General features: G+C 50.5%; 1 protein-coding gene and 1 long non-coding RNA gene across 2 annotated transcripts in view; one reads left to right on the top strand and one right to left on the bottom strand.

Annotated features, from left to right (window-relative positions):
• PTCHD1 (patched domain containing 1) overlaps positions 1–5215 on the bottom strand; it is a 34173-nt gene extending 28958 nt beyond the window's left edge. Inside the window, exon 1 of the mRNA XM_015885468.2 lies at positions 4773–5215. Coding sequence (XP_015740954.1) covers positions 4773–5201 — 429 coding nt within the window. The 5' untranslated portion in view covers positions 5202–5215. The remainder of the gene's footprint in view (positions 1–4772) is intronic.
• Positions 5216–5914: 699 nt separating this feature from the next.
• On the top strand, positions 5915–12032 carry LOC107325011. The gene is made up of 4 exons (XR_001559604.2): positions 5915–7389; positions 7985–8145; positions 8237–8357; positions 10279–12032. It is a non-coding gene; the product is annotated as an uncharacterized LOC107325011 (long non-coding RNA).
• Positions 12033–12292: the final 260 nt, after the last annotated feature.

Here is a 12292-nt window from a genome sequence, read left to right as displayed (position 1 = left end):
AAATACTGTGGACTGTATCTTCCCTCAACAATCTTCATGTAAATAAAATCTACAATTGTTCAAAGCGCAAGGCATCAACTGAGGGGTAACTACTGCTGCTCAAACATGTATGTTGGCAGATACATGGCCATGTACACATTTCTCACTGTCCTCGTGGTAGCCACAGATAATTGTGAGCTAAGGTATTTCTACTCTGATGCGGAGAAACTTTCCTAACGAATGTGATCTTAATTCTGACCAGCAGCAGAGCAAGTCCACCTGGATTTGTTTCACCAAGAGGAATACAGTCTGGTTTGGGCTGTATTCCTCAGACTGCAACTGGAGGATGTGACACATTGGCAGCACAAGTCCCTTAGGAAGAGCCCGGCCAAGGGCTCTGAAACCCACTTCTCATGATTGGCATGGAGAGGAAGACTTCACTTTTGCTGCTGATCACACATCAGCTTGTCCAGCGTCCTTCACAAACATCAGGTCTCTCTGTCCTTACAGCATCTCTTGCGGGGCACATGATGCAGTGGCCACCCTCACTAAGGGCTCCTCCAGTTGAGGTATGGCACATGGCTCTTACTTCACTGCAAAACCTCTAGAACTGCAAGTTTACAGTCTGTCGTGTTAATCAATGTATCTGCTCCTCATCCTCTCCCTGAGCAGGAGTGAAGGGGTTCTCCTGTACACTCCAATGTCAAGGCCATTTTTCACATCACTTAGTCAGGAAGCCTCTGTGTGGCCATGCTAGTCAACTGCACTCCTGCTGTATCACCTGGACTCCAGTAGCCAGGGCTCGGTGGCCACACTGTGTGGCAGTCCCTGACCTCCAGGTCCTGCTCTGGAGCGTGACCTCCCCTTGAGAGGTTCTGTTCTCTCAAGCACTGCGCCACAGGAGGCAGGATGTGGTGCATTGACCACATGTCTGGGGGCTGCCCCTCTGCAGCATGCCGCTGGCTGTCCTTCTTCCCTGGCTGCGCCCAGATCTCACCTGTGTATCTTAATTCTCATCTGTTTTCGCATAAGATACGTTTTAGCCCTGCAGCATTGTGCTGCTATGACAACAGGCTTGCACTTCTGCTGCTTTCACACCCTTGTTTTTCTTGTATTAGGACTCTTCCCCTCATCTTACAGCCTTGCTCTGAAGACATGACTTCATCCTTTAATTTTTGTAGCAGAATTCATTATTTGTTCTGCTGACAATTCCTTTAGAAGCGCCGTCAGCGCAGGAGCTATGCAGAGAAGGTGGAGACTACTTATCCACTGCTAAATCTGCAGCTGGCTGTCTGCATCCAGGCATTCAGAAGTAGAGAAGTTTTGAAATGCAGGGTCGGGTTCTTACGCTAGTCAGAGCTGCACCAGACCCAGCCCTCAGTTCTGCTACAGCCAGCACCGAAACAATAGCTCCAGCATGCCATGTTGGTACAGCAAAGTAATTAGAGATAACACAAACATGGGAACATAAACATAGCTGTTTCCTCCACGAGTTTCCTCGCATGTAGAAAATAAATGAGGAAATCCGGGCTGGCTGTGGACAGAGTGTGCAGGTACATATGGGCACAGACACAGTAATTTAAGGGGTAGAGGGAAGAAAAGAAACCCAAACAAGCATGAGGTCTGCGAAAATTTAGAGTTCAACTGTCTTGTTTTGCAACAATCACAAGTTATGCAGCACTTAAATAAATGTGTCCTTATACATCGAATTTCAGTATTTGCCTCTGTGTGCCAATAAGTATTTAACCAGTTAACTACATCCACTGACAGCCAGTTCATAGGAAAGAGGCAATGCATAACCAGAGTCTGAAACTCTGCAGTCAGGATAGGTTTCTTTAAGAAATAAACCATCATCTACAGATTTTCATACAGGCAAACTGTAAATACAATCCTTTTCAGTACGGAATGTCACATTTCATTCCCTTTTCATCTGTGCATCTTAAGTACAGTTATTGGCAAAAAAAAATAATAATAGTTCTGTGTTAATGTAATGAACAATAATAAGTGGAAGACAGGATATTCTTCTGAAAAGAAAAAAAAGGGAAGCTTTCATAAGAAAAATAAATTAGATTGTAGAATAATGCAGTTAACTCACTGTAACTATGGAGGAATAAGGAGGCTCAAAATGATGGGTGTCTCAAATCCTGGCTTAGTCAGGATGTACTTTCAAGGGTTCAAAACACCTGGTCAGGTCTGCATTTCCTGCGAGCCTGCGTGCCCTGAACATGCCAAGTTTCTAGATGCAGGTAGAAATACAGCAATGACCTGGTACGGGGCTGCTCTTACACTCTTTTGAGGCTAGATTCTAGGCTTAGATGAGTTGTACAGAAATTATACGATCTCTTGAACTTCTGCAGGATGGTGCACATCAAATATCCACATTATTTTTGTTTCTGCCAACGTTTCTTGGAAAAACAGGGGTAAGAGTAGATCTGCTTCAGTTGGGTGTCAGTGCTTCAATCTTTCTTTCATTTGACAGAGTGAAATCTTGAAGAAGAAAGAGGCCCTGCACACTGACAGCTAGTGCCTTGTGCCCAGCTGTAGAGCACAATTTCATCGTTTCCCTCCAGTATCTCTCAGCTTCACGATCATCTCTTGCCCACCAAGACTCTCCAGAGGCTTTAGTTGGATCATTTGTTCAAGGCCAGAGAATCAGAACAGGTTTAGGTTTCTCTCCTTGCTCTCTTCTACAGATGACCAGACCACCTGGAAACATGACGGATGGCAGGCACAAAAACAGTTCAGGGATTTATGGGGAGAGTTATGGGAATTACGGATGGAGATTTACTCAATTTAATCAAAACTACTATAAAAAGGAAGCCACATGTTTCCTTGCTAATGAGCAGCATAGTCTCGCACCAAGCAGCTCCTGCCTGGGGTCTGGGCATGGGGCTGGTCCCTTCCTTCAGCCAGCCAGCAGGATGCTGTGCAGCTGTGGCACCTGAAGCATCTTGGGCTGACAGCGTGCCCTTCAGAACTGCACTGCGCTAACGACAGCACTTCAGAGAAGCCACCAAAGAACTTATCACAATAATGAATGAATGAATTAGGGTATTACAGTGACTAACTTTTGACAGTGCCACTAAGTTTCAGCTGTTCAGAGCCCAAAACTTCATATCCCTTTATTAAGGGGATGATAATAGAAGCTCACTTCTTCCTCTGCCACAGACAGAACATCTCCTCTTTCCCCTCCGTGAGAGCGGGGCAGCAGTAGCAGTGCTGGGCACTCCCTGTCTGGTGAGGTAGGGGACAGCAGGTCAGGGAGCCCAGAAAAGCTCTTCCTTGGGGAGGCCACGCTCCCCCAGGAAAGGGGAGGTGAGCAGTGTAATAGCACTCACAGGTGGGATGACACTGACGAGCAGCCCCTGGATGTGCCTGGCATTGCCCTGGAATTTTTTAGATGGTTTTGCTCCCTTCTGCCCTCCACGCATGGATACGCGTGTAGGAGAACCTTGATGGCCCCTCTCCCTGCCTCCTCCTCTAGGTGAGCCCTGCTGACACAGAATGATACGGCCCTGCGTCGCAGCCAGAACGGTGACACAGGGAGCCAGGAGCTCTCCTTCCCGGGTGGCTGTGCTGACCTGCTGGGCACCTCGGGCTGCACAGACAGAAACACAGCTGAGACAAGAGATGGGATCTGTTCTGCAGGAGACACGCTGGGATTAATTAGATAAGTATGGAGTTGGAATTAATGCATCAAAGATGCCTGACAACGTCAGATTAACAGTATGAGTAAACAGGCAAACGGCAACGGTGTTCATTATCTCACCAAATAAGAAATAATCATTCCGTTGGCAAATTCTGTCTGTTAAAAAATGAGGCAGCGTTAAATGCTGACAACTTTCTAAGTTATGGCTCTTTGGCTGATATGATAAATCCGACACAGAAGTTTGCTCGCGGAGAGCTTCAGCGTAGCATTTATTTGTGTGTCACTGTGCTATCGATAGAAGCACACATCTCCAGAGAAAGCAGTGCAGAGCAAAAAAATCCATTGCCATCATTACCCTATGACTGAGTAACCGTGCGTGCTGGATGCGGATGCAATCCACGGCACAAGGAAATGAAGGAATGAAAACCGCCTCTGGAGTTTTCTTGCTCGGTGGTGACATACATCTCAGTGCTCGCGCTCGGATCACTGCTGGGCAATACAGTGAAAAAGGGAAACAGAGCACACGGAGGGGCACTGCACTACAGCTCTGTGCACGGCTCCAGTTGGAAGCAAACAGCCGTGAGCCCACCGTGACAGTTATTGCAGTGCTTAGCGAGGGGTGCATCACCCCAGAGTCCCCACACGCTCTATCTGCGCTCGGGAAGGGGCACTCCCCAGAGCCGCCGAACAGAATTTACGCTGATTCCGCACGGTCTGACAGCCCGACATCGGGGAGGGATGCGGTGCCGAGCCCCCGGGCTTCCCGTACACTGTACGGCAATAGAGCGGACGTGGGGCTGAGCCTGCCACACCTCTGGGCACTGCGCACCATCCGAGCCCTGCCCGGTGAGCTCGACCCTCCCGACACACGCTCGCTCCCGTCCTCCCCGCTCCGGCACACGCTGCGGGGAACGTCCCGCTCGGCGCCGCGGGCAGACAGATGCTGTCAGCGCTACCGGCCGCGCTCGCAGTGGGAGACGGCTGGGTGCTGCCCTCGGCCGTGCCTCCAGCCGCTCGCGGAGTTTCCCGAGCAGCCCCAACTCGGATCAAACACGCGAGCGCAAGGAAGGAGCGCGGGGCCGGCGGTGCGGTGCCCCCTGCGCGCATCCCAACTGTTGCGGGAGGCGGCGGGGGCCGCGGTTACCTTGAGGATGAGATCGGTGTGGTGCTGGTCCAGCATGTTGGCCTTGCGGAAGGAGGTGATGATCACCCGGCCGTAGCGCCCCGGCGTCTGCAGGTCGGAGTAGAGCCGGTGCTTGGAGCGGTTCACCGGGAAGAGGCTGTCCACCAGGTTCCGCTCGATCTTGGCCAGGCTGTGGGTGGGGGCCAGGAGGTGCTCCACGCTCTCCTCCACCTGGTAGCGGCTGAAGCTGGCGCCCAGCAGGATGGAGATGAGCACGGGCGCCGAAGCGAAGAACACCGGGTGGCTGGCGACGAAGTGGCCGAGCCGGGAGAAGGACGTCCCCAGCCCCCTGTGCAAGACCTGCCGCAACATCCTAGTGCGGATGGCGCGCAGGAGGGCGAGCGCCGCTCCGGGGCCCCCGCGGCTCCCCCACGGCCCCCGCAAGACCATGGGGCGGCCCCGCCGGGCGCCGCCTCCCCGCCGGCCGCGGCTGCGGGGGGCCGGGGGCCGCCGCCGCGCGTCTGCGTGCGGCCGTGCGGGGCGCGCCGCCTCCCTCCCGCCTGCGCGCGCGGGGCAGCCGAGGCGCTCCTGCCTGTGGCCGCCGGGCGGCCGCGCGGACCGCGGGGAGGGGACGGCACGGCGGGGGCCGCCCCACCGCCGCCGCCCCTGGCCGCCCCTGGCCGCGGGCAGCGGCCGGCGCCGCTCGCCGCTCCCTGCCCCCGCCGCGGAGTTGGCGCGGGCGCGGGGCCGCCCGCAGAGTGCTGACTAATCCCCCGGCCGCGGCGGGCGGGGCGGGCGCGGATAACCCTCCGCGGCGCCCCCGCCGCCGGCGCCCTCCGCCGAGGGGCCACGCCGGGCGGCGCCTCCCGCCGGGGCCGCGCTCGGGACGCCGCGCCCCGCCCCGCCCCGCCCGGCTGCCGCCCGGCCCCGCCCGCCGCGCCGACACATCCCCGCCCGCCTCGGCGAGACCGGGCGGCCCCGACGGGCTGCGGAAGGCGGCCGCTCCCCGCGGTGGGTGCCCACGGCACTTCGCGGCGGTCCTCCGGCCGCAGAGCCGCCTCCGGGCGCCGACGGAGCGCCCTCCGCCGCCTCGGGGTGCCCGACGGCGCGCCCCGGTGCCCGGCAGCCCCCGGCCTCAGGCGGCAGAGTGGGCATGTGCGGCGCTTTCCGCACATGCCCATTAGGGAGGCCGGGAGTCTGCGGTGGGGCCGCGCTTGCCCGGGTTCACCGTACCCGGGACCTCCGGGTATCCCCTGGGCGGCTCCGGGCTCCAGCGGTGCCTCCCGGCGCGGGGCACGGTCTCCCCGTAAACCACGTGTTGAGCTTAAGGACCAGAGCGGGTGAAAACGTGTGTTTCTGACAAGGGGCAAAAGGCTGTTCGGGTTCCTGGCGCTTGTCAGCTGCCCCGGGCTCTTAGCTGTCATCTCTTAGGTGCTGATGTGCGGGCCCCGCTGCTGCCTGGCCTCCTGCGTGCCGGTGGGCGAAGGGGAAGTTTCATTCTGAGGGTGTTACACCCGTTACGCTGTGTGAGCAGCAGCGGCTCCGTGGTGCGGTTATTGGTGGGCTGACTGACGTCGTCCCTCCCTGTGCATCTCTACAGTGTCTGACCCGAGATCTTACTGTCATACAGAGAGCTGCCTTGCCACCATACCTGCTTCTTCCTTCACAACAAGGTTGTGCTTGAAGGCAAGACCTGTGTTTCGTAGCTTCCAGCATGGCCAGTGAGGGGACTGTCTGACTGAGTGGAGCTGGGCAATGGTCACCGATGTCCCCTGGATCTCCCAGTTCACTGTGTCCCAGCCCAGTGGGTGCACGCCTTGTGCTTCTTGTCACTGACAGCTCACAGAGAGCACTTGTCATTGCTACTGGCAGTGTCGTATTACTTTTGGTCTCCATTAATTGACTTTTATCATTACTCAGAATGAAGGGGACTATTAATTATTTCAGCGGGCAGCCATTCCTCTACAGCTACGTCAGCAAAGCCAATGTGAGCCCAGCACAGCCCTCAGCATGCTGAGGTTGGGGTTTGTAGGCCAGCCTGGGCTGTAGGGAGCAGCCTTGTAGCTGCTGAGCACCCCCTGGCTCCACCTGTCTTCTACAGGGAGTGTGAGGGCAGGATTTCCATCAAGTCTGTGTGCCACTCCCCTACAGCTTTGAATGGCACTTTACAGAATAGGTGAGGATGTCTCATCGCTCTGGAGAGTTCCCAAACTAAATTAAGGAGAGCAGAATGGGAAGAGATGACCATCCAATGAGGTGCAGGTGCTGGGAAGCTGGATAAGGATGGGGAGGACAATGTGATTATGTCCTTTCAAAGTGAATGCCTCAGGGCAGCCGCTTTTGGGGACAGTGTCAAAGGGAGATGGAGAAAGGCGTGACTCATAGAGAAAAGCATCTGCTCAGGGTTTATGTCTGCTCTTGAGAGCTGAACGCTTCTTTCAGACCTGTGCAAGGAGACCAGTGCTCTGCTGCTCCCTGTGACTTGGCACTACTAACCCCTTCTCCCTTCCTAAAGGGCTCCTGTGGAAGAAAAAGCTGAGAAGTGCTGGAGGAGGGGTTCCTGATGGGTGACTTCAGATGAGCATGGAGGGCCTCTGGGAAAGGAAAGGTGGCGGAGCAGCTGGGATGGCCACAGGAGGTATGCAGAGAAGCGGGATTTTGTTCTGTTCTGTTAGGCTGGAGGAACCAGAAGAGGTATTTTAGGAGTTTGCGCATTGGATTTAGCGCTGTGACTGGGGAATGATTTTTGCAGCAGAGCACTGAGCAATGTGAGATGATGCAGGTTCCAGCTGGAGTTTGGAGAGTGCGAGGTTACCCACAGTGAGGAGATGGGTAACAAAGTCTTTGTTTTTGAGAAGGAGCTGAAAGAAAAGATTTCCAAGGAGGCTTCGGCTAGGTTCATAAGGGGTGCAAACCCTTTTTCACTGCAGTTCCCCATATTATGTTCATTGGTACCTGTAGAAAGTCTGGCTGATGACGTTTTGAGCTGTTCTGCTTTGAGCCAAGGGATCAGAATGCCAAGAGGCCAGCCCAAGGTGGCTGGGGAAAGCAGCAATTTTCATCTTATCACCCAGCTGTGCTCTGCATGCTATTTCTTGGCCTTAGGCCTGGGACCTTGGCCAGCACCAATTAAATTGGTGAGGGCACAGACAAGGTTAATGACAAAGCTAATCTCCCATCGCTGATTGGTGAGGGAACCTCAGAAGTGGTTGGTGGTTTTTGTCTGTTTGCAGTTAACAGGGGAGCAGAGTCAAAGGTCTCCCTAATTCCAGGCTGGATCCTGTCGCAGAGGGAAGATTACCCAAAAGTACTGTTCCCTTCACTGATGCATACAACACAGGGATGGCAATCTGCTTATGATGAAAAGGGCGTTACAGAAACACCACAGGAAATAGTAAGTTCGTCTTAGTGCAAATAATAGTTTATATTTAATAAATCAACCAGGGCCAAGGGGTGGCCCCTGCACTCACAGATTTCATTTCCAGAATTCAAGATGGCTGTTTCCATACCTCCTGAGACAGGCGACTGGCGCAATCAGCCTTGTTGAAATTCCTCCTCCCGTGTCTGTGAGCCCCTAGCGTTCATCGAATGGAAGGGAGAAAAAAGGTAATGGTGAAGAATTGCTATGGCTGTGCACGCACTTTGGCATTGCACTCTTGGGTGTCCTGATGTTCTGCCACCCATGGCAGGCTGTATGTGCACTAATTGGACTTGCTAATGCAGATCTTGGGAGGAGACACAGGAAGCAGGGGGGATCTTTTTTACGTGAGCTAAAAGGAAAGAAATCCTCCCTTCTGGTGCTGCGTGAACACATCTGCTTTTTGCAGCCTGTCCTGAAAATGCAAATGCGTATGTGCTCCTCACTGGCCTAGTGGATACAGAGACATATAAAAAGAATGTAAATCACCAAGTAGTACTTTGACAGCTGACACCTGTGTCTTTCCCAAGGGCCCTAATGGTCACTCTTCAGCAGCTCTTTGCTGATTCATGAAGACTGCTAAGAGAAAGCGTGTGTGACTTATCTTTTATAGAGTGTAATAAAAAGAGGGAAGCGCCCCGTGTGGCTGAACTGCAGCTCTGTGGTCTGTCTCTGAGATGCTCCATTAGCTGGCTGCTGGCAGTGATGATGCAAAAATGGGAGATCCCTGGTTGAGCCATTAGCATGAGCTGACTGAAAAACTGTAATGTCACAGGGAGACTGTGCTTTTCATTTGCTTGCATGAAAACTTGGTAGAGGGGAAGGAAGAGTCTGTTCCCTTGGATGTCGGCATAGGCTGCACAAAAGGAAAGCTCTGCTTTTGGTTAGATTCTCCCATGTTCTGTTAGATGCAGCCTCATTTAAGCCAAAGCCTTTGGACCGTCGTTCTCTGGCTATATTTTTGGCCAGGCTTTCTGATGCTTGTGATTGACCAGACTGTTAATCCTGGCCTCTCACCTGTTCGTTTCAAAACAGTGACTGCTGACACCTCTGTCAGCACTGCCTCTGGTGTTAGGAAAGGGTCTTTCCTTCACCACAAACAACAATAGTCTAAAAAAAAGTCCTTCCTTGCAGAAAGATGGATTAAGTTCTTATTTTGAAATGCAGTGTAAACGGACCTGATGTACTGAAATGTAACAGCTAATATAAGCAGACGAGTCAATTCACAGCTTTCATACTACATTTTAAGAAATGAAACAAGCGGACGAGACAGCACAATAAATCTGCCCGCTGTCCCAGTCTGGTTGATGTTAATTGAATGTAGTTTTAGCAGATAACTGGATGATGCAGCTTCCTAAAAATAGGAAATGCACTTACTTTGTCAGGAACATGAATTTGTCCAAGGAAGGAGAGAACAGTCTTAAACAATATATTCTTTAGTGTGATAGTCTTTTGACCAATAAAGCAGCATATATGTTTGGGTACCATCCTGTGTGCACAACAGGCAGTTCACATTAGAATAACCCTGACAATACCAGAAATGCAACAACATTATTCAGCATTCAAGGGAGACCAACAGGAAAAATAAATATAATTTAGGGATAAATTATTCTAGGACAATAGGAATTCACCATTAGGTGTATCAAATTAAAGGCTTCTTTGGTTTTTAAAGAAGCAAGTTTTAGTAGAAAACAAAATGTTAACTAGGAGTAAATATGTCTGGAAACACTGGAATTTTGGCAGAGCGTAACTCTGAGAATAAGTGTGAATGTTTCTTTTCTGTTGATGCATCGTCATGTAAAACTGGGCAAAACAAGTAGGTTGCAAGTAAAAGCAAAAGAAAACACACATGGAGATACTGAAATAGGGTAGCATTTCATTTCTAATTCAGGAGTAAATGTATACATATACACACCTATGTACATGCATATATGTGTATGCAGCTGTGTATATACACCACATATAGATGGCATGTGTGGAAGTGCATGTTTACTTGTATACATGTACCTGAGTACACATGTAAATAAATATTTACACACAGGCATAAGTGAATAAAGGACATGTAAGTCATACGCCAGCAAAACTTTCTGATGGCCATATCTTTTGCAGGGTACTTGGGTCACTTGAGGACTGTGCAGACTTTCCATTACTGGAGGATATTAAAGGCAGCGGAATGAATTGGAAAGCTGTGACCCGAGCATAGCTAATCCCACTTTGGGGCAGAAGGATGGATGAGGTGTTCCTGTGATGTCTCAGTCCACCAGTGCTATTTTCTGTGACTCAAGAGTAGGTTAGGTGTTCCACACACATATCTGATAAAGTAAAATAGTCTGCGACTTGTGAATGCAGAGACATTTATTACTGAGATGGAAGACAGCTCCCTAGCTCACCTACAAGAGCAGAAATCACAGGCTTGTTGGTAGTCCCTGGCACAGCAGCCAAGCTGTAGAGGCAGCACCGGTCAGTCTATCTCTCACCTGTTAATGCTTTGCATTCTGACTTTGATGCCCTTTGTAGCCTTTGCCTCGGCTTTGTGTCTCTAAAGCTGTGAGTAAAGAGAATTATCTAAATATGAATTACAGATGTGCAGCTCTGGGACAGCACAGTCTGACTCAGAATTTTCTTCATGCTGCTCTGTCACGTTTGTCCACCTGCATCTAGATTGCATATTGAGTCATATTGACAGTGTAGTTGGCTATAAAGTAAGAGACCTTCAGTAAAGGACATTAAAAAAAATCTCTTCTATTTTTTTTTTTTTCCCCTCAGCTTTTCAGAGTGTGTGTGTGAACTGGTATCAGGTTGGCTACGTTCTAAACTATCACAGATTTTCTACATCATAGACAGGACAAACCACAAGCACTGGTAGAAGTACAGACCAAGGGCTGAAAGCTCCAGGAAGCAGGTTTTGCCACTTCACCCCTTACCTTTGTTTCTCTAAGATGGGGATGAGAAAAGTTGCTTCTCACTGGGAGTGGAGAAAGCAGAATCAGCAATTTATTGGCATGTAGGAAATACGATGGGACTGTTGACCTGTGTAGTATTCAGACCAGAGAAACTTTATTCATAAAATCATTCATAACATTCCCTTTGTTATGCTTTATCAGTTGTGTTTAAGTGCTGAAATGTGCCAAGTGATCCTATGAAAAGTAAAAGGGAAGTGAGTTTTAGTTACTCTGTACTCAGCCCATTTTCAGCTTCTGAGGAAAACACAGATCCCATATAACCACTGTCATAGCCATGCCCCAGCCTCCTTTCTCAGCACACACCAGGCAATTTCACCAGGTAAGTGCCTGACAAGAGTTTGGCTGTACTTCTGCACTGTTTCTCTGTCACATCTTGAGCTGCTGCTGTCCTTTCTGTCTGTCACAAGCATATCTTTCTCCTGCATTGCTGTAAGTACTTAGGAAGAAGTCTGTGTCTGCCTGCCTTCAGGAGAAAATAGAAGATCAATTAGGAATTTTAAGGAGCAAACTGAACAAGCAAAACGGGAGATATTAAAAGCAGGAGATTGGCTATTGGTACATCCCTTATGTTAAATGTGATCACTAGAGCACTTAAACAGCACTTGAAAATGCCCTGTTACTTACTTACTTACTTACCCTGCATTGCCAAGCAGAGAGTGTGCAGGGCGGTGGCTAAAGGTTTCTGAGGGCTGTGTTAGGGTAAGGCATTAGCCTGTCTGGTGTTCTTTTTAAGTAATAAAAAGCTTCCATGACAAAACAAGAAACACACAATGCTGAAAGTAAGTCACAGGTGTGCATTTGATGAACAGGTGAAATGCACAGAGCATTGATGGAGGGCACTTATAGAGCACATTTTCAGTTCAGAAGTACTAGAGATTTAAGCAGGTGTGTATGCAAAGTGAGAAAACAGCTTCCTGTTTCTCTTGCACGCCTTCACTGGAGTGGCTTGATGTTCTGATTGTTCCTGATGCTCCTTGAGGTAATAACAGATGCAGGGGATTCTCCTACTGTACAGCATCCATTTGATCTTCAGAGGGTTTTTTTTTCGGTCGTGCTTTCTATGAAAGCTGCATTCCAAACAGCACTTTCCACTCATGAATGCAGGATTGTATTATTACTGCGAATGTAACATGTTATTTTACATTTTAATCAAGGAGTTG

Source organism: Coturnix japonica, chromosome 1 (genome assembly GCF_001577835.2).
Source record: "Coturnix japonica isolate 7356 chromosome 1, Coturnix japonica 2.1, whole genome shotgun sequence".
Lineage (NCBI taxonomy): Eukaryota > Metazoa > Chordata > Aves > Galliformes > Phasianidae > Coturnix > Coturnix japonica.
This window is presented reverse-complemented; position numbering and strand designations above follow the sequence as displayed.